The following is a 20,940-nucleotide window of genomic DNA, read 5'->3' as shown; positions in this document are numbered from 1 at the left end:
CTGATGGGGTACAAAGCTAAAAAAGAGTATGAGAATGAGGAAGCCCCTTTTTTTTTCACTTTTAAGGGGTTTGGCTGATTGATGATGAGACCCAGATGGTACTCCAGAAACATGGGGGTTGACCCCAGCTTTTCTTCCTGATCAGTGGATGGAGTCAGCCCGTGTCAGTTCCTTTCTGGAAGTGCCTGTCTCCATCAGGGCTGCAGGGATAAGGAAAATGAAACGTGATCCCATGAAACAGGAATAAGGACAATCCCCACTTGAAGTGCTGTGAGAGCCAGGGCTGAGAGCACTGAGGAACGTGCTGTTCTGGCAGGCAGAGGTATTTGCTCTGTCCTGCTATTGGGGTGATGCAAAATGATGAAGTGCTCGCTAATTAGTCTTGAGTGCTGCTAATTGCATCATTAGGATGGTCCCCCATCTGATTCCCTGGTGGCAGAGAACACTGAGGACACAAATATCCATCCCTGGAGCTGTCTCAGGGGCTGCATGGTGCCTACACATGTGCTGTGGGTGCTCTGGGTGGGTGTTAACCTCGTTCACAAAATAACTTTTGGTCTGGGAGAAGGCCCAGCTCTTTCCCTCTTTTCCCAGCAAGTAACCTGGTCTTGGTGCAGGTCTGTGGGTTCCCCAGGGTGAGCTCTGCCCTCTCTTCCAGGCTGTTTTTGACTGTGTAGTGACGTCTCTCAAGAACGTCTTCAACATCCTCATTGTCTACAAGCTCTTCATGTTCATCTTCGCCGTTATCGCCGTGCAGCTCTTCAAGGGGAAGTTCTTCTACTGCACTGACAGCTCCAAGGACACGCAGAAGGACTGCATGTGGGTGCCCTGGGGGGTAGCTCTGGTGCTTCTGACCCCTCTGGCAAGGGCAGGGCACTGGGTTATGTCTGCTGTGGGTCCCTGTTAAGTCCTTGCTCCTGGGGACAGCATGGGCTGAGCCCCATCCCCAGTGCTGTGGCCCATCCTTCTGTGGGGTGCAGAGCCCTTAATTTGCTCCTGTTCTTTCCTTATTCTCTCTTCTGTTTTACCTTCCCCTCCTCTCTCCCCTTCCTCATGGCTGAAGGGAGGAGAGGTGACCCCCGCACACCCATGCTGCCCCCAGGGTTCAAACCCACCATCCCACACTCTGGCAGCCCAAAAACCCCAAGGTCACTGCTCCCTGTCCTCCTTGCAGAGGGAACTACGTGGACCACGAGAAGAACAAGATGGAGGTGAAATGCAGGGAGTGGAAGCGGCACGAGTTTCACTATGACAACATCATCTGGGCTCTGCTCACCCTGTTCACAGTGTCCACGGGCGAGGGGTGGCCCCAGTGAGTATTCTGCTCCTCTGTCCCCTCCCATAGGGGTGGTCACCCTGTTGGGGTGGTCAGGTTGCACCCAGTGAGACTGAGAGAGGAGCTGCTGGGCTGGGAGGTGGAGAGAATAATAAATTATACCAGCAAAAGAGAGGTTTTAGCCCTGCTATGAGACTGGGGCTGTGACTGGGGTTAGCTTCTCCCTTAGGGAGTGAATGATGGAAAATGCCTTTTCTGCGTGGCCTGAAGATATATTTGAAGTCAATATTAGGGATAACAGTAGGACTGGACCTCTCTAAATGCCCATGTGAGCTCGGGCAATATTTTTTTCTCTGTGTGCAGAGCACAGGAAAATCCATTTTCCATCAGGGACACGGCAAAGCACCGTAAAACAAACTGCAGCCATTTAAAAGGGTCATCCTTGAAAGCAGATTAGGACAGAGCTTTACCTTGTCATTACACAAGCAGAGCTGGACAGACAGAGCTGGGTCCCATTGGAAGTGATGGATGTACCCCCTGGTTGCTTTTCTCCACCTCTCTGCCCACAGGGTGCTGCAGCACTCGGTGGATGTGACGGAGGAGGACCGCGGGCCCAGCCGCAGCAACCGCATGGAGATGTCAATTTTTTACGTCGTCTACTTCGTGGTCTTCCCCTTCTTCTTCGTCAACATTTTCGTGGCTCTCATCATCATCACCTTCCAAGAGCAAGGGGACAAAATGATGGAGGAGTGCAGCCTGGAGAAGAATGAGGTATGGTCTGGGGAGGGGGAATGAGGACATTTCCATGGGGCTTTCAGCAATTTGGGAGCTTGGAACTCCCTTGCTATCGAAAAGGTGAGAAACCTATGAGCCTGCTGCCTTCCAAAATCATGAAGGAAGGAATTGTGGCAGCCACTAGCACCTCCCTGTAGTATTTTCTGGGGTCCCCCGTGGCAGGAAGGAATGATAAATCTGACTCCATATTTTTAGAAGGCTAATTTATTATGATATGATATGATATGATATGATATGATATATGATACGATATTATATTTATTATATAAAAGAATACTATACTAAAACTATACCAAAGAATAGAGAAAGGATACTTACAGAAGGCTTAACAAGATAATAATGAAAAACTTGTGACTCTCTCCTCAGAGTCTGACACAGCCTGACCGTGATTGGTCATTAAGTCAAAACAATTCACATGTTGGATAAACAATCTCCAAAGCAGCACAAACATTCCAAAGCATCAAAACACATTTCACATTTCACGTTCCAAAACAGCAAGACACAGGAGAAGCAAATGAGATAATATTGTTTTCCTTTTTCTCTGAGGCCTCTCAGCTTCCCAGGAGGAGAAATCCTGGTGAAGGGATTTTCCAGAAAATATGATGGTGACATTCCCAGGTGTCCATGGGGGTCTGATGGGCGTTATTTTGTTGCAGAGGGCCTGCATTGACTTTGCCATCAGCGCCAAGCCCCTGACGAGGTACATGCCCCAGAACAGACACACCTTCCAGTACCGTGTGTGGCACTTCGTGGTGTCCCCGTCCTTCGAGTACACCATCATGGCCATGATAGCCCTCAACACCGTGGTGCTCATGATGAAGGTGAGCTGGGACTCAGAGGGAGTCTGTCCCCTTTGTCTGGAGCAGTAGGATCAGTCAGGATGTGGGCAGACGGAATTTTGGTTGTGGAGATGCTTTGAGACAGTGTATGAATTCCCTGGGCATATCCCTGTGAAACAACACAGGATCCAGACTGGAGGTGGCACTTTTTCGAAAGGAAATGACCCAAATTATTTAGACCTCTTAACTACTGCAGGCAGACCTGGATTTCCTCTGTGCCCCCTTCTTAGAAGGAGTGGCATCTGTCCTGGGAGAGGGATGGAGAGAGTAAGGAAGAGATGTTCTTGATACCCCCAAGGCAAGGAACATGGACCACCACAGGCCTGTCCTGAGGGAGGGGTGAGGAAAAGAAGGAATTCTGGAGGCAGCCAGGACAGCAAACATAGGCCATGTCAGGTCTGTGCTGGGACAGTCACCAGCCCCAAGGATGGCAGGCCCCTCCTGGCTAGTGCTGTCTCTGTTTCCATCAGTACTATTCTGCTCCATACACCTATGAGCTGGCCCTGAAGTACCTGAACATTGCCTTCACCATGGTGTTCTCCCTGGAGTGCGTCCTCAAGATCATTGCCTTTGGCTTCCTGGTGAGTGCCTGCTCCCGTTCTTTAGGAGGGTGTTCATTTGCACTTTGTCAGTGTGAAAGAAGGAAGGGAAGGTGTTAATAAAGTGAGGTTGCTGCTACTTATTTTGGATCCTGGCCTGAGAGCTGCTTTTGGGCTGGAGACAGTGTGTCCTTTGGTTCTCATTGCATTTCCCAGTGCTGGGGAAAGCCACACTGCTGCTTTACTTCTTGCCTTGTGCTCTGTGCCTGGACCACGCATGTTCTGTCAGAGCCCAGTGCTGCTGCACAGGCTGGTGTCTTGCTCCCTTGTCCCCACAAGTCAGGAGATGCTGCTGCACTTCTGTCCTTGTGCTGTACCCGAGCAGCAGTGAGACCTCCCTGACAGATTCACAGTGCTAAAACTCCCAGCTGCTCATTTGGGATCTGAAACCACGGATTGCTGTTTCTTCAGCTATTCCTTGCTGCTTATGAGACACAAAGCCCACTGCCAGGAGGGTTTCTAGCCACCCTCCTTGCTCCCAGTAGCACCAGTCATGGTCACGTTTGGTGTTGTGCCAGCTGCTGTGTGTTTGGAGTTTGTCACAAACAGGACAGGGATACATTCCTTGAGCTTTATTGCAGCATCAGCTTCATTACATGGTTGAGACAATAGAAAGATGGCAAAAGCTCACATCTTGCCAACAACAGCCAAATATTTCTTTGTTACAGAGCATTTCAAAAACTTTCTAGCTAATAGCACATTGCTAAAGCTTACAGATGATTGTTCTAGCCAATCGCTAAAAGCACATCTGCTCTCTATTAACAATACACAATACTCCATTATTAAGCTTAAAATCTTCTACTATCTTGCTAAGCATATTTTCCTGTAGTCTTAAGGTCTATCTTAGCCAAGCCTAAAACTCAAGCTATTGTTTCATGTCCTTGCTTGCTGTACTTTTGTAACTTTTTCTACTTTCAGACTTTGCAGCTGCAGCTAGTTTTAATTTCTCTGTTCTTTCTGAAAATCTTCTTACCTTTACTGTTTCCCACACTGCTGCACAAACAGCAGGGGCTGAGATGTGTCCAGGTGTCTGTGAAGAGGGGGGCAAAGCATTCTCCTGGCTGTGAGGGTCAATGTGCCAAGCTGTTGCAGGCTGACCTAGGCTGTGGCTGCTTTTCCTGCTCCCATTTGCCAGGGTGGTCTGTTGGAGGCATGAATCATCTCCCAGGAAGAGCTGCTTGCTGCAGGCATGCTCAGGTCTGCCGTTGTCTCAGACACAGGACGGTGTTCCGCACTGTGGCTGCATACAAATGGGCTCTGAGGTCTCCACCACTGCCCATGAGCAGCTTTGGCCTGTGGCCCAGCACCCTTCAGGCCTGCCATCCCTGAGCTCAAATCCACGTTCCTTCTCTCCCTCTTTCTTTTGCAGAATTATTTCCGGGACACCTGGAACATCTTTGACTTCATCACGGTCATCGGCAGCATTACGGAGATCATCCTGACGGACACCAAGGTGAGGCAGGGGCTGGGAGCAGCGGGCTGTGGGGTGGTGCTGGGAGACCCCAGCTCCCTCTGACCCTCTCATCTCCCCCCAGCTGGTGAACACCAGCAGCTTCAACATGAGCTTCCTGAAGCTTTTCCGGGCTGCTCGGCTCATCAAGCTGCTCCGCCAGGGTTACACCATCCGCATCCTGCTCTGGACCTTTGTGCAGTCCTTCAAGGTCAGTCTCCTGTGTCCTGGCCTCTCCCCAGGTGTCCTGGTTTAGGGCAAATTTGGGAGAAAACCTCCAAAAGGGACCCCTCCAGAAAGCAAACCCACATGGGCCCTTTCCCCTAATCCTAACCCTAACCCTCCCCAGCCAGTTTGGGAAGGATTCCTTGGAGACAAGTGGAAAGAACCTGTTTATTTAACAGGCAAAGCACCCCCCAGCACACAAAATCAACAATACCAGATGACAAAACTCTTTCACTGCTCTGAAAAAGATGACAAATTCAGAAAGTCTCTCTTGGGGGTGGTCGCTCAGTTATCAGTGCCTCCAGCACTGGGGCAGCTGCTGCAGCCACAAGGTGCAAACTCTCAGTGTTTCCCAGGTCCCAGTCTGGAGCAGCTTCAAGTTGGTCCAAAAAAGGGAAAGTAAAAACAGTCCAGGGAAAAATTTGGACTGCTTAGCTAAACTAACTAATGAACAGAAGCAAAAAGCAAGAGCAAAAGTAAAGCAAAAAGCCAAGCAAAAAGCAAAAGCAGCATCATGTACTGCCCTGTCTCTGTGTCCCCGCCAGCCGTGGGGGAGCAGCTGATAACAAAACCAAAACAAAACATTCACTCTTCAGAGCCAGTCTTGAAGGCACAGAACATAATATCCAGCATAAACAGAACACAGAAATAGGGATACAAGCATCATAAGATCACCCTAGGGCACCAGGCCACAGCGATGTGGTGCTGCTCCCAAATACAGGCTGTTCCCAAGGCCTTGTAGGAGAGATGGAGCAGCACAGCTCACCTGTGTGTGCTGTACTCCTCTGGGGCTAGACCTGTGATAGATGAGGTGACTCATCTGCTTCTCTTGCAGGCGCTCCCCTACGTCTGCCTGCTGATTGCCATGCTTTTCTTCATCTACGCCATCATTGGGATGCAGGTGAGACAGACGTGTCCGTGTGTCCCCCTGGCACAGACAGTGACACTGACACGTCCCCAGTATGGCACACAGGAGCCAGCCTTGTGTGCAACACTGTGCCAGGAGGGTGCTGGGGATGGAACAGCTTCTCTGGGAGCTGCAGGGCCCTGGGGACACTGCCGTGGCCTTGTTCAGTCCAGCTCCACAGCTGGTACCTTTGGAGCTGTGGCCCTGGGGGCTCAGCTGGGTGCCTGCCATCCACTTGTCCCTGTGGCTGTGCTGCTGTCAGTCTGTTTGGGTGCTCCCCTTTGGGGCCCTGCCCTGATCTCCCAGCTGCTGGGGGGTCTGCAGAGCAGGGGGAGGCGTCAGCTGGTGAATAAGAGGCACGTGAGCCAAACCCTTCAGCTCCACACGTGCTGCAGGGCTGGCTCGCCTCTGCTGTGACTAAATCCCACGCTGGAGATGTGACAAAGAATCCTCTGGGGATGTGGAGCTGCCCTGTGAGCTGCCACAGTATCCAGTGCCTCATTTTGGGGTGACAGAGGCCCCTGGCTTGTGCTGCTTGGCAGCTCTGCTGTTTAGGATCTTCCAGTGGCTGATTTTTGCCACCCTGTCCTACTCACCTGAGCAGCAGCTCCAGGTGTTCTCCTAAACAGCCACCATCTGACTCAGCCCCCCTCCCTGCCGGGTGGTAGTATTAGATTTATTTTTTTTAATTTTTCTCTTTTTTTTTTTTTTAACACCATTGTGAACAAATCCCCAAGCAGTAAAGTCTGTGGGCGTTATTTGAGCAAAATAGCTGGAGGCAGAAAATATTCTACAATTACACATTCCAAAAAACCTGTACAGGGAAAAAATACTCTGCAGTTGGTGTATTTTTAGGTTCAGGGAAAGGGGAATAAATATTTAACAGTAATAACAGCACATATTTCCAATTTGAGGCACTTTACTAATGTCTTAGCACAGCTTTGGCTGAGGGTTGTTGTTAGATTATTGCCCATGGTTTGATCTTTGCTGCCTCTCCTGGCCCTGGGGATGGTGGGGTCTGTCCCTCCATCCCTGAGCCCTTCTCCATGCTCTTTGCAGAGCTGTGCTTGACCCCAGCATCACAGACCATTCCTCCAGCAATGGAAAATCTCCTGGGAGTGTCCAGGAGTGTGACCCAGCACCCACCCAGGGCAGTGGGACCTTGTCCCTGCACCTCCAGTGTGGTTGGGGTCGCTGGGTGCCATGTGGTGCTCAGATGGCATTGAGGGATGGATGGATGGATGGATGGATGTGGAATGGTTGGACTCAGCTGATCCCAGGCCCTCCATGCTCCTGTTTCCATGGCAGCTCAGCCTCTCGCAGCCTTTGCCACCCACAGCAAATCCCTGCCAAGGAGAGCAGAGTCTCCTTCCCCCATGGCTGCCTGGCACCAGCTCCTTGGCACGCTGGCTGTGCACCAGCCGGTGTTTGCTGGGGCACTTTTTGTGCAATCACACAGTCAGAGGATTGGACTGGGGTTTTGGGTTGGAAGGGACTTGGAAGGCCACCTTGTCCAGCCCCGTGGCAGGGACATTTCCAGCTAGATCAGGTTGCTCAGAGCCCTGTCCAACCCAACCTGGAATGTTCTCCCGTGTAGGAGCGATGGTGGTAGGACAGTCAGGATGGATGGAGAGCAGAGATCTTGTGGTTTATTGCAAAGGGCCTGGGGGCAGGGCCCTGCTGGGAGCTGCCAAACACAGCTCAGAGCGGGCCCGAGAGAAGAGAGGGGTAAAGAGGATAAGAGAGAGAGAGTAAAAGAGGATAAGAGCGTAAGAGGGTAAGAGAGCAAGGTTCTCGTTACAATACCATAAATCTTCTTCTTTGTTGAATATTCTAATTCTCACTAACCAATCTAGTACAAGACACAAATCCTATAGCATTTCCATACAGCCTATAAGAATCATTACATTACCATACTGTGTTACATTTTAAAACCTAAAAACTCCTCTTTGGGCCCCTTCTGCCAAGCTAGTAGGGTCTGCTCTGACCCTTGGGTCTGTCTGCAAGCAGAGGGTGTTATTTCATCAAAAGGGAATCACCTTCAGCTGGCCACACCATTGTTTTCCAGTTGTTCAGTAACTGAGGTATCTCAAAGCTTGCTTTCATTTCAATCTCACTTATAGTTTCCATATTCTCAAAATCTTTTACCAGGCAATCACATTTATAAGGCTTTCCTGTTTCATCTTCCCCAACACTCAAGGACGGCAATATGAACGTGCAGCTGCTTCTCTGGCTGACGAGCTCTTGCCTGAAGAGCTGAGTCCTTTTTCTGCCTTCTGCAGGTTTTTGGCAATATCAAACTCGATGAGGAAAGCCACATTAACAGGCACAACAACTTCCGCAGCTTCCTGGGCTCCCTCATGCTCCTCTTCAGGTGAGCAGCCATGGAAAACACTCCTCTGCATGCCAGAGATGTGTGTAATGTGGGCAGGTCATGGTGAGGTTTCTCCTGGGGGCATCCGTGCCACCAGGAGCTGCTGACAGGGCTTTGTTTGGGACAGGAGTGCCACTGGAGAGGCGTGGCAGGAGATCATGCTGTCCTGCCTGGAGGGCAAGGGCTGCGAGCCGGACACCACGGCCACGTCCGGGCAGAACGAGAACGAGCGCTGCGGCACCGACCTGGCCTACGTTTACTTCGTGTCCTTCATCTTCTTCTGCTCCTTCCTGGTGAGTTGCCTTCTCCTCTGAGGGCTCTGGGGATCCCCCTTGTCAGCCATCATGTCATCTTCCATCACCTTCCCACAATCACTCTTTCTCCTCTTCCTTTCTCTGCTCCCTCTCCCCCACTTTCCCCCCACTCTCTCCCTTCTCTGCTCCCTCTCCCCTCACCTTCCTTTCTCTCTGCCTTTCCCCCTTTGATTTAGATGCTCAACCTGTTTGTGGCAGTCATCATGGACAACTTTGAGTACCTGACACGGGACTCCTCCATCCTGGGCCCTCACCATCTGGATGAGTTTGTCCGGATCTGGGCAGAGTATGACCGAGCAGCGTGGTATGTAGCCAGCTCCTTCTCTCCCAGCCAACCTCTCAGAGCTGGTTTTAAACCAGGGTCTCTGTGTTCTCCTACTGGAAGTTTAGTTCTCAGTGATGTCTGGGACAGTCAGGGGTGTGCTGCTGTCACCTGTGGTCATTGCAAGGGCAGCAGCTGGTTCTTGTGCTGGTTGGTGGCAAAGGCGTCTTGGGTGATGTTCAGTTTGCCATGGGGTGTTCATCCTGAGTGCTGGACGTTCCTGCTCTTCCTTTCCTCCCTGCCCTGCAGGCAGATCCCTCTCAGCCTCCTTTCCTGTCCCCAGGCACCAGCTGGGAGCCTTTGCCCTGAGACTGGCTCCATCCCTTTCTCCCCAGCACCCACAGCCCCTGATAACAGCAGGGCTGAGCAGGGCTTGTTCCCACCACGGGGATCTGCTGGGTTCCTGCCAAACCACCTGCACAGCACCTTGTTTGGGGTGTGTTTGGGGAGCTGTGTCCTGTGCTGGCCAGCCCACTGACCCCTCTGAGGTGGGAGGGCTTTGGCTGCTGCACTCCTGCCCTTGCTGATGAGGACCTTGGAGAGCAGGGCTCCTGTTTGGAGGAACAGCCTGTTCCCAGCAGTGGTGGGAGCTCACAGGGTCCATACACACCCTGGGTTGGTAGATTTTGGCTCTGCTCCTCCTGCTGCTGCTGCAGAGGCCTTGCTCTCCATTGCTCCTTCTCCTCAGATGGGAGCAGTGGGGGACCTGTGGCAGCTCTGGGAATGTGTTTGCCCTTCACTCAGCCCCACCAGGATGCCTTGTGTGGCCCCTTCCAGAGCCCAGGGACTCCATGGGGCCATGATCCACCACTGCAGGGAGCCTGTGCCATCTTAACTCTTGGCCTTGGCACCCCCTCACACTCCCTTTGGAGACTCCTTGCCTCCATGTCCTGCCCTCAGGAGACCAGCCCCAGCCAAGGTATTTTTTTTATGCCCAATATCAGCTCCAAGCAGAGACAGGAGAGGAGGTGGAGCAGTGAAACTTCCAGCTGCTAGCTGCGGGGTGGCTCTTGGGATGGGTTTCTTCACACTGGGCACTTGGTGGTGGCTGGTGGCCAGTTTATGATGGCCCATGATGGAGCCACTATAAAACAAGCCTGAGCTCTCCTGTCCCTGCCATGTGCCCCTCTGATTCCCTGAGCAAGCCATGCTTGTAGCCAGTGCTTAGGGGATACAGGAGACAGTTTTGGCAGCCCTGGCCCCCGTGCCAGGCCAGGAACGGGTGAGTACATCCCAACAGCTCCCAGCGCATCCCCGCAGCACACGGAGCTCTCCTGGGGACAACACTCAGCACCAGGGGGGAGCAGGGATGGGGTTTGGGGTCTGGTTGGTTCTTCACCTCTGGCCAGCAATGGAGAGGGGATGGGAGAGGATGAGGAGAAAGAAACCAGAGGCAAAGGCACCTGGGGTCGGATGGTGACGCCGCTCTTTGCCTCCCCGCCTGGTTTCCCTCCCAGCTTGTCCAAGGATGCCCGGGAGGCTGCAGCAGCTGCACCTCAGCACTTCCACCCCACGCTTCCCCAGGGGCTCTGGGCTGGAGCAGAGTGGGGAGCTCAGCATCCTGCACCCCCTCCTGCCAGCTCTGTGCCTCGGCTGCTTCCTGGTCCCCGCGGTGCCGGAGGATACGGCCGTATCCTGTGATGGCTGTATCTGGCCAGATGTGCTTCCCTGGGAGGAAAGGGGGAGTGTGTGTGTCTGGGGAGGTTTGCTTCTCATAATGTGCACCCTTGGCAGAGCTGGGCTGGTGGTCAGAGCACAGGAGTGGACTGGAGAGCCACGGCCAGGTGCCACAGCCAGCAGCTGGTCACATTATCCCTCCCTGTCTCAGGTTCCCCAGATCTTGGAGGCACGAGTGGCTCAGCTGCCAACCCCACTGGGACCTCGTGGCTCTCAGAGTGTTGGCTGTGTGAGGACAGGGGCTCCGGTGATGTGATGGGGCACAGCTCCATGGCTTAGAACTCCACCAAGCTGCAGGCTCACCCTGTGTAAAATCCCACCAGGCCCAGGGGTCAGGGGCACAACGAGGAGGGGTCACCACCAAAACTGTCCTTCTCCAGGGTGAGGATGGGACAGTGTGAGGAGATAAGAGCCAGCTCTCATGGTGGAAAAGGCAGTAGCTGATGCTCACAGCTTTTTCTCCTCTCTGGGTCTGACAGAGCCAGAAGGAGAAGAGCTGGGGGTCTGGCCCCAGAGACAGCCCCAGCATCCCCCCGTTAAGCTCTCCACCCTCCCCTCCACCCTCTCAGTGTCCTATTAACCCACCTGTGCTTCCTTTGCAGCGGCAGGATCTCGTATAAGGATATGTACAAATTAGTACGGGTGATCTCGCCTCCTCTGGGCCTAGGAGAGAACTGCCCCTACAGGGTGGCGTGCAAGGTTTGCCTCCCAGTCCTCCGCCACAGCCTGGCCACGGGACACACCATCCACCCCGCTCCCCGCTCCACTGCCACCGCGCCTCCCCAGGGAACCCTGACCTTGCTTTCCTCCGAGTTTAAAGAGGTCCACTGCCTCCCAGAGCCAGCAGCTGTTCCCCTGCAGGGGAGGCATCAGGGGGCTCAGAGCCTCCTGGCGTGGGTTGTGACAAATTGTGCCCCCCAGCAAAGCCCCCCAGCCCCGGTTCCAGCGGAGCAGAGAGCCCCGAGGGGCGCCAGCCCAAATGCCACCGCCCCTGCTCGACTCCTCCAGGCACCTCACGGGGGACAACGAGGGTTTGGGAGGGTATTGCTGGGGACTTTGCTGTTGTTTTGGACAGGGAGGATGAGGAGGTGACCCTTGTCCCTGGGGGATGCTTGCTGTACCCAACAGCCCTGTCCTCGAGGGTGGCACTTGGCAGGACAAACAGTCACGTCTCTGAGGAGCGGGACTCTTTCTAGGCTTGCACAAAGCTGGCTGGATCTCCCTGGGAGATGGTGACACCTCTGGAGCTTGGCAGCTCCTCTCCCTTGAGCTCAGCTCCTGGCTGCAGGCCTGTCAGGATCTCCAGCTGGTCAGAGTGAACTCAAGAAAAGTTGGAAAGTCTCTTTTCTTAGCTTGGCGCTCGAAGAAGGAGTCAGGGCTCTTCATTTCTCAGTCTTAAGGTTGTTTATTTTATCTTGTCCATAAAAAACTTTCTCTTGGCTTGCTGAGGTCAGCTCAGCAAGTATACTATTGTATACTAAAAACTACGTATACAATATTTACAATTGCTTTCCAACACCTATCACCTATGTTAGACAGTGAGCTTCTACTCTAAACCAATCTAAAAGTGCCAACATCACAGCAGAAGATGGAAGCCAAGAAGAAGAAGGAGAAAGGCTGGACACACCTAGTTCTTTCCATCTTACCTCTTGAACTTCCATACCAAAGACTCTAAAATCTACTTTTCCACCCCGTGATAACTTCACTAATATTCTACTTAAACTGTTGTGGCCTGCTGATCTTCTTACAAGGTTGGCAATTTGCTCCATGGGTCATAATCAAACCCACAGGGGCGTTTTGGGCTCTGTGCCAGGGTCTCTGAGCCCCCTGGCAGGGGTCTGGGCTGCTCAGGACAGCCAGAGGGATGTCCTGGCTCCTGACACTGGCCCTGAGTCCAGGGCAGCAATTTAGTCTCCTTGTGTCTCTCTGACTTGAAGGGTTTTTTTTAAAAAAATTTATTTTGGGGTGACACTTGAGCAAAATCCCACATCTGCTGCGTTCTCTGAAGTGCCATGACACCTTTGTCGTGCCTGGGCCACAAAAGGATGAATCACAGAGCTTGCTCTTCCTCCTGCATCCCTCATGGCTCCTGAGGTGCACGAGGGAGCTCAGACAAGCCCAGTCCTGGCTCTTGCCTCTGCAGAGGAGGAGGGTTCCTTGCTGCAGCGTGGTGCAGTCACCACATCCTTGTGGAAACATCAGGAAGGGTTTCCTTCCAGGTGCCATCCCTGGAACAGCTCTGCCACCCTCCAAGGCTGGCCGTGGGCATGGTTTTGCCAGAGGCAAAGCAGCACAAAGAACACAAGGCCTGGATGACTGGTCACCTCATTTAGGAAGATGGATTTGGGAACGGGAGATTTCTTGCAAGAGTCTCAGATGGGATCATCTGTTCCAGGAAAGGCTTCTTGGAGTCTTTGTTCTCTGCTGATGCTTCCTTGGAAGAGGGAGACTCAGAGCAATCTGATTTCTGCTGGCTGTGGATGGGCAGACCAGTGAAGGTGGATAAATGCAGGGAGAGGAGGAAGCAAAGAGTGCTGAGAACAGCTTCCGTTGTCATGTGGGAGAGACATCCCCATCCCCATCTCTACCTTGTGTTACCTCAGTCTCCTCCTCCCTGTGCAGGAGATATTTCAAGAACAGGAGATTTTCAGGAGTTCCTGTTGCCCTGGAACAATTCCCAAAAGATTGGAAAAAAAAAAATCCACGTGGTTGTTGCATCTTGCCAAGATCCCAAAATGCCAAGTCAGCTTGCAGACACCTTTCAGTTCAGTAAGCCTGCCTTGCCTGCCAGGTGAATGCTCCACAGATGATATCCCTGTGAGGTGAAGATAACTTCATCTCTTCCTGAATTTACTCTCACAGCACTCCTGCTGCTCCCTTCCTAACAGACTGTGGGGCACAGCACTTATTTCCTAACCACAGGAGGAAGATGTCCTGTCTCCCACATTTCCTCCTCTGCCACTCACAGGCTTCTCTCAGGCCAAGCCATTAATGTCTGGTGGTTTTACAGGGTTTACAGAATCACAGAATAATGAATAATTTAATCCCTGATGGCCGCCTTGTGCTGTAGCCATGAGTCAAATCTCTGTCCAAACACGGATGGATGGGTCATCCCCCATCCTGGGTGTGCACCAGCTCTTGGGAGTCATCCTGATGCCTCAGGTTTGAGCTTCTATATTTTTCAGATTCTGTGCTGCTTTAGTGTGTGGGTCTGGGCTTCATATCAGGGGGTGGTGAGCTCTCTGCACAGAGCAGGGAGACAAAACAACTCCTGCTCCAGCTGGGAACCAAGGACAAATGATCCAAATCTCAGGCCCAAGAGCAGAAACAATGTGGGCTCAACAGAGTAAAACAAGAAGGATGGGACTGCATGGGCTAAAGCTGTAACTGGACAATTAACTCCAATATGCAAATGGAGCAGAACTTATAAAAGTGAGAGACGCCGTGACTGAGGATCCACTTTTTGTGACCATTTTGGTTCATCTTGGGTGCAGCCCTGGCTGGGCTCTTGTGCTGCCCAAGGTGGATCCATTGAGGCCTTTAATAAATCCCTACTTTATTCTTTAGCTCTGTCCAGTCCCTGTTCCAGCTCAGCCTTCACAAGACATCGATCCTGCTCAGATGGATTTCATTCCCTGTGCCTGCCTGTGCTTCACTCCATGGGGAAGTGGTGTCTGGGCACAGCTGTGCTGCTCAGAAAGTTCCAAGATCTCTGCTCTGAGGAGCAGCAAAGTGTGGAGTTCTCATGGCATCCCTCTTGGTCACTGATGCAAACTCTCATGGGATCCCTCTTGGTCACTGATGCAAACTCTTCCTTTCATGGACTCCACTCCTCCTTGGCTGTGTGGAGAATCTCAGGCTGAAAGGCAGTGCCTGTTTGGTGCTGGGCTCCCCAGAATTCCCCCTGCCAGGAAGGATGGCTGGAAGATCACTGTCTTGCTTCTTTTTTTGCACTGAATTCATGCATGAAAATTGCAGCCACCTCACCCTGAGCTGGTGCTCATCCAGCCCTGCCAAGGTGCTGCTTGTGGACTCCTGGATGTTTCCTCTTGATCCTCCTGCTCATCATTCTCCAGAGCTCTTATCAACCATCTTTTGGGGGGCCTGCACCCCAAACAGCTCCTGTCACCAGTTCTGTTCACACCTGAATTGTCAGGAATTATCTTGGTAGAACCCTTTTTGACCAGGGGGCTGAGAAGAGACCTCATCTCCCCTTTCCACACTGCTCTCAGCACATTCTAGGGAAGAAGCCAAGATCCCCTGGGGATCCTTAATTTTTTAGCAGTGCCCTCTCTCCCAGCTGAGATGGGGTCCTGTCTGGCAGTGAGGGTAGATGCCTTTGGTGTCACGAGGTGATTTGACCATCCCAAACCATGCAGTGGCAGGGTGGGGTCCTGGCACGAGGGGAAGAAGAGGTGAGCAAGCCCAGGATCCCTGGGAGATGTGGATGTGCAGAGAGAGGGAGGCACAGCCCAGCTACCCCAGCCTGGGGTGGCCAATTTTTGGTGGCATTCCTTGCTCAGCAATCCCAGGCAGATCCTTATGGAGCAGAGGAGTGCAAGGAGGGGAGGAGGGAGGGAAATCCTACCCTAACTGCTCCCGTGGGGAACCCAAGCCAACCCCAAATGTTGGAAGGCCCAAACAGCTGCCTCTGCTGAGACTCTTTAAACTCCAACCTGGTGGAACTTGCAGCCGCATGTGGGAGAGAGCCAGGGCGGGAGCATGGCATGCCCAACTTTTCCTCCCGTTTTTTTTGTTCCAGCCGATTCAGCATGCCTTTTTTTGCACTGCTGCATGGTGGGGAAGTGCTCCATCCGCAGAGCCAGACGGAAGCAACTGGGCATCTTCCTGTGACAAGTGACCCTGGCCCACTGCCTTCTATGCAAGATGCTGCCTCCCAATTGCATAGACCCCACCAGCTGGGGATACACAGCCTTTGGCTATGGGTTAGGTGGCCATGCCAAGCAAATACCAGGCACCCCCCCGGGAGGGAAGAGGCTCCGGAGGCCACGGAGCGCCGCGGTGCAAGGCACCCTTATCTGCAATAACCCATGGCTCGAGTGCCGTGTATCTGATTTATACCACTCGCACACAGCCCTGGAACCTGTGGGACGAGGTGGGGGCTCGTGGAGGGCTTTAGCAGAGGGGTTCAGAGCACAGGACTCGTCCCAGGCTGGTAGCGAGACAGGCGCTTGAGGCCAGCAGCAGAGAGGAGAGGGGTGAGTTGCTTTCTGCCAGCATTCCTGGGTCTGTGTGAGCAGTGCTATAAATCCACATCAGGACAGTCTCTCATGTATGATTTGCCTTGATTAACGGGTTTCCTGTTCTTTTCCTGTTTGTCCGTTTGTTTTTTCTTTTTTTTTTTTCTCTCCTGTTTTTTCCTGTACTATTTTTCCGTTCGTATGTTTTTGTTTTTTTTTTTTTCCGCTCTCTGGGAATGCCTCCTCTCTCTGCATCTCCCTCCCTCCCCTTCCCCCTCCATGAGCAGTGGCCGAATCCATTACACTGAGATGTATGAAATGCTGACTCTTATGTCACCACCGCTAGGCCTCGGCAAGAGATGTCCTTCCAAAGTGGCCTATAAGGTAGATCAACCCTTCCTTCTCTGGGGGTCAGAGCCCTGCAGGAGCCGGGCCACAGCGGGAGGTGGGGAGCTGGGGACTTGTTGGGGTGTCCAACATGTGTTTGGCTCACTCCTGGGGAGCCTGGTGTGCCCACAGGAGCCCTGGCCACGCTGGCTGGTCCCCAGTGTGTGACAATGACAGCTCCAGGGGAAAAAGAGGATCTAGTGTGGAAGTGGGAGGGCTGCAGGAAGTGAGGTGAGGCCACAGTTTGGAGGGTGAGATGTCCACAGGAGTTTGTTGCCAGGGCCTTGGAACCATCCTGATCAACCTGCAGAAGCCCATGGAGATGGGAAGCAGGTGGGCAGTGGGGACAAATCCCAAATCCCACAGGAGCAGGCCTGCTCTACATGAGGAGCCAGGACCATCAGCAGGGGCTCTCCCTTTCTCTTGCTTGTGCAAAGCAAAGCCAGAGGCCTTCCAAAGGCAGCTCTGAGTTGTCCCAGTGTGCCAACAGGAGCCCTGGCCACACTGGCTGGTCCCCATGTGTGTGACAGTGACAGCTCGAGGGGAAAAGGATCAGCACTAGTGTGGAAATGGGAGGGCTGCAGGAGGTGAGGTGAGGCCACAGTTAGGAGAGTGAGATGTCCTCAGGAGTTCGTGCCCAGGGGCTTGGAACCATCCTGATCCCAGCCGGTGCAGAAGCCCGTGGAGATGGGAAGCAGGTGGGCAGTGGGGACAAATCCCAAATCTCAAATCCCAAATCCCATAGGAGCAGGCCTGCTGTGTGTGAGGAGCCAGGACCATCAGCAGGGGCTCTCCAAGCCCTTTCATTGCTTGTGCAAGGCAAAGCCAGGGCCCTTCCAAAGGCAGCTCTGAGTTGTCCCACCTGGAATGGTGGCTGTCAGTCAGGTCCCAGCTGCGGATCAGAATCATGGATCAGGAGCATGGGAAGCCATGGAGGATGTGCAGTGGGAGCTGTGTGGCTTTCTGAGGGCAGCAGCTGCCAGGACCAGGCCCAGAGCTACAGGAGGATCTGTTGTCGAGGAGGAAATTGGGGTTTTTCTTGGCCTTTTAGCAGGGATAGCACTTTTGGGTTCCTGCACACTTCCAAACACGCTTCCACTCTCTCAGGCTCTCACAAGCATACATCCACCATCACACTTCTCTAGGGGGAAAAAGAGAGGCTTGAAAGCAGGAAAGGGATGTGAAAAGCTGGGTGAACAAGAATGGGCAGGGAAGGACTGACCCAAGGTATTCACAAAGCAAAATATACTCTCTGGAAAGTGGATCTGGTCACTTCGGTCTGCACCCCGCCTTGCCAGGGTGGGGAAGGAGCATGGCGTTTCTAACCTGCCTTGGTTGCCCTTTTCTCTTTCCTTCTGCACTTTTTCCACCCTCCCCTTTCCCTTCCTTTCCCTTCCCCACCCATGGATAATTTGGAACCCCCCTGCATGTGCTGGCAAACTTCATCTCTGAAAGATGCAAAAAGGGAGTGCCAGGATGTAGCATGCTAGAGGAATATCCAGCCCATCTCAAGTCCCTGGAGGTTAGGGACCCTCCTCTCCCCTGCCCCAGCTGGGAAGGGTTGAGAGCTGGAAAGCCAAACCCCCCGGGAACGGAAACCTGAGCCTGCCTCCCCTCCCGCGCATCCCACATGCCCGCATCCCTGATGGATGGGGTGTGTCTTCCCAAAAAAGTGCCGGGGGCTGCTGTGGCACGTGGGGAGGGGGGCTCAGGGGCCGTTCCTGGGGCGCAGGAGGAGCCCTGGAAGGCAGTGAGCCGGTGTCCTGGGGTGGAAGGAGCCGGGGAGGTGGGGGGGCTGGTGGGGTGATCCTCGCCCTTCTTTTTTGGCTGTGCTGTTTTGACACTCCTTGTTGCTTTTTATTTTTTTTTTTAATTTATTTATTTTTTTAATTTTGATTCTTTTTTTTTCTTCCCACCCCCCCTTTTTTTTGTTTAATGTTTAATTTCTTTTCCTCCAGCCTGGTCGATGTGTTTTTCGATATTGTTTTCCGTCCGCTGTTTTCTTCTCTCTCTTGCGCAGAGACTGGTGCTGATGAACATGCCTGTGGCCGAGGACATGACAGTCCACTTCACCTCCACCCTCATGGCCCTCATCCGCACGGCCCTGGACATCAAAATTGCCAAAGGTAACGCCTGTGCCACAGAGGGACACTCTGAAACCCTCTGCAGACTGCTCATGGTCCTTTTGTGGAATCTCAGCACGGGTTTGTGTTGGAAAGAGCCTAAAAGATCATCCTGTCCCACCCCACATCCCACAGCTCCCCCCACCCATCCAGCCTGGCCTTGGACACTCCCAGGGATGGGGCATCCACAGCTTCCCTGGGCATCACCACCTTCTGAATTTCTTCCTGATATCCAAGCTCAATCTGTCCTCACTCAGCTTAAAATCCTTCTTCCTTGTCCTATCACCTCGCAAAAAAGCCCCTTTCTCTTTGGCTGCGCTGAGGACCTCACAGTTAATTTGGGATCCAGAGCCTGGATGCACACAGATGGGAGCAAGTACATTGAACAGGCAAATTTCTGCCACTTTCTGTCAAAAAAAAAATCATGGGTTTGTGTTGGAAAGAGCCTTAAAGATCATCCTGTCCCACCCCGCATCCCACAGCTCCCACCACCCATCCAGCCTGGCCTTGGACACTTCCAGGGATGGAAGTGGGGCATCCACAGCTTCTCTGGGCATCCACAGCTTCTCTGGGCATCACCAGCTTCTGAATTGCTTCCTAATATCCAAGCTCAATCTACCCTCACTGAGCTTAAAATCCTTCTTCCTTGTCCTATCACATCTCAAAAAAGTCCCTTTTGTGGTCGTGGTCCTTTTGTGGAATTTCAGCATGGGTTTGTGTTGGAAAGAGCCTAAAAGATCATCCTGTTCCACCCTCCCTGCAATGGGCAGGGACAGCTCCCACCACCCATCCAGCCTGGCCTTGGACACTCCCAGGGATGGGGCAGCCACAGCTTCTCTGGGCATCACCACCTTCTGAATTTCTTCCAAGCTCAATCTACTCTCATTCAGCTTAAAATCCTTCTTCCTTGTCTTATCACCTCGCAAAAAAGTCCCTTTCTCTTTGGCTGGGCTGAGGACCTCACAGTTAATTTGGGATCCAGAGCCTGGATGCACACAGATGGGAGCAAGTACATTGAATAGGCAAATTTCTGCCACTTTCTGTCAAAAAAAAATCTGTTTCTTTAGGAAAGGGGTAGAGAATTCTTCATCAGAAGCTGTTTCTAGAGAAAAGAAACAGCTCAATGTCCACTGTGTAATGGAGGAGAGAGAGAATTCCCCTTCCTCCCCATGTAAAAAGCCAAACCAAGGATGGGAAAGACGTGCTTGGCTTCCTGAGGCTGTGGGGAAAAGAAACCTCTCTGTCTCTCAGGGAAGATAAAATGTTCAGAGCAGGAAAACCTCCTTTGTTGTTGTTACTGGAAAGGCTGTGATTCATCAGATCAAAAACTTCCTGCAGAAACATGGCATTTTCAATAAAACATCCCCTGAGAACAGCTCAGCTATTGGGAGAAAACCCAACCCAGGGTGAGATGTCATCCAAAGCCCTGTGTTCAGATAACAGGGATGGGTTCAAACCCTCCAGACAAAGCAGAGATTTGAACCTGGGTATCCATTTTCAATAAAACATCCCCTGGGAACAGCTCAGCTATTGGGAGAAAACCCAACCCAGGGTGAGATGTCATCCAAAGCCCGGTGCTCAGACAGCAAGGATGGGTTCAAACCCCTCCAGCAAAGCAGAGATTTGAATCTGGGTGTCCTACAGCCCACCAAAATTGCCCCTGTGCTTGGGTGGCTCTGCTGGGGCACATTGGCAGCTTCTGGTGCTCCTGGGGCTTGATAAGCTCAGCAAAGCCCTGGCCAGAGAACTCTGCTCCCCGTGCACAGCCTCACTGAGCATTTCTGGCTTTCCCAAGCAGAGCTGCTCTTCCACCAGCACATGATCTGCTCACCAGCACAAGGAAAGTGGGGCAGCAGCAGGTGTGTGTGGGCTGGAGTGGGATGGGAGCTGCAGAGACGGACCCAAGGCAAGCTTGAAGGTGGCAGCTTTGAGTGGGAGGGCAGGGGATGGGGAGATGGAGGCACATATGGAGGGGATGGGGGGAAGGTTTCCCTGTGGGAGCAGGAGACCAGGCTGGCTGATGCAAGGTGGCCCTCCCAGCCCAGAGAGATGGGTGCTGAGGTGGAACCTCACTGCAGGATGGGAAAGGGGGGCTGCTTGGACCCTGGTGCTGAGGTTTGATGTGTCTGGGCCGGTTTTGCTCCCTGCTCTTGAAGGTGGTGCAGATTGGCAGCAGTTGGACTCCGAGCTTCAAAAGGAGATCCTGACCATTTGGCCTCACCTCTCCCAGAAGATGCTGGACCTGTTGGTGCCCATGCCAAAAAGTGAGTCTCTGGGGGGGCTGTCATTGCCTTCAAACTCCCCTCATCCCCACAGCAACTTCTTCCCAAAGCGAGGTGGGGACTGGCCAGAGGTGAGGACTGGCCAGACCCATCCCCAGCTCAAGGAGAAGTGGGGGAAGAGTTTGTTCCGCGTTGCTCTGGTTGGTTGCTTGGGAACTCTCTGGAAAAG

The 20,940-nt window shown here is 52.8% G+C and overlaps 1 protein-coding gene across 3 annotated transcripts in view; it reads left to right on the top strand.

The window, feature by feature from the left end:
• The window catches only part of CACNA1E (calcium voltage-gated channel subunit alpha1 E), a 151,508-nt gene that overhangs the window by 122,326 nt on the left and 8,242 nt on the right, over positions 1 to 20,940 (top strand). For 2 of the 3 annotated variants that reach the window (XM_054286294.1, XM_054286296.1), the window contains exons 30-43: positions 659 to 819; positions 1,175 to 1,312; positions 1,846 to 2,047; positions 2,728 to 2,892; positions 3,381 to 3,491; positions 4,879 to 4,962; positions 5,045 to 5,170; positions 6,020 to 6,085; positions 8,374 to 8,465; positions 8,593 to 8,758; positions 8,956 to 9,083; positions 16,267 to 16,363; positions 18,387 to 18,492; positions 20,646 to 20,753. In XM_054286294.1, the coding sequence (XP_054142269.1) occupies positions 659 to 819; positions 1,175 to 1,312; positions 1,846 to 2,047; positions 2,728 to 2,892; positions 3,381 to 3,491; positions 4,879 to 4,962; positions 5,045 to 5,170; positions 6,020 to 6,085; positions 8,374 to 8,465; positions 8,593 to 8,758; positions 8,956 to 9,083; positions 16,267 to 16,363; positions 18,387 to 18,492; positions 20,646 to 20,753 (1,750 nt within the window). Of the gene's footprint in view, positions 1 to 658; positions 820 to 1,174; positions 1,313 to 1,845; positions 2,048 to 2,727; positions 2,893 to 3,380; positions 3,492 to 4,878; positions 4,963 to 5,044; positions 5,171 to 6,019; positions 6,086 to 8,373; positions 8,466 to 8,592; positions 8,759 to 8,955; positions 9,084 to 11,380; positions 11,478 to 16,266; positions 16,364 to 18,386; positions 18,493 to 20,645; positions 20,754 to 20,940 lie in introns of all 3 variants that reach the window. The other variant, XM_054286295.1, reaches the window with a different exon arrangement.

The sequence above is a fragment of the Melozone crissalis genome, unplaced genomic scaffold (assembly GCF_028551555.1).
Source record: "Melozone crissalis strain CALT ecotype California unplaced genomic scaffold, PUWL_Pcris_2 ptg000045l_1, whole genome shotgun sequence".
Classification (NCBI taxonomy): domain Eukaryota; kingdom Metazoa; phylum Chordata; class Aves; order Passeriformes; family Passerellidae; genus Melozone; species Melozone crissalis.
Note: the sequence above shows the minus strand (reverse complement) of the source record. Positions and strands in the feature narration are given on the sequence as shown.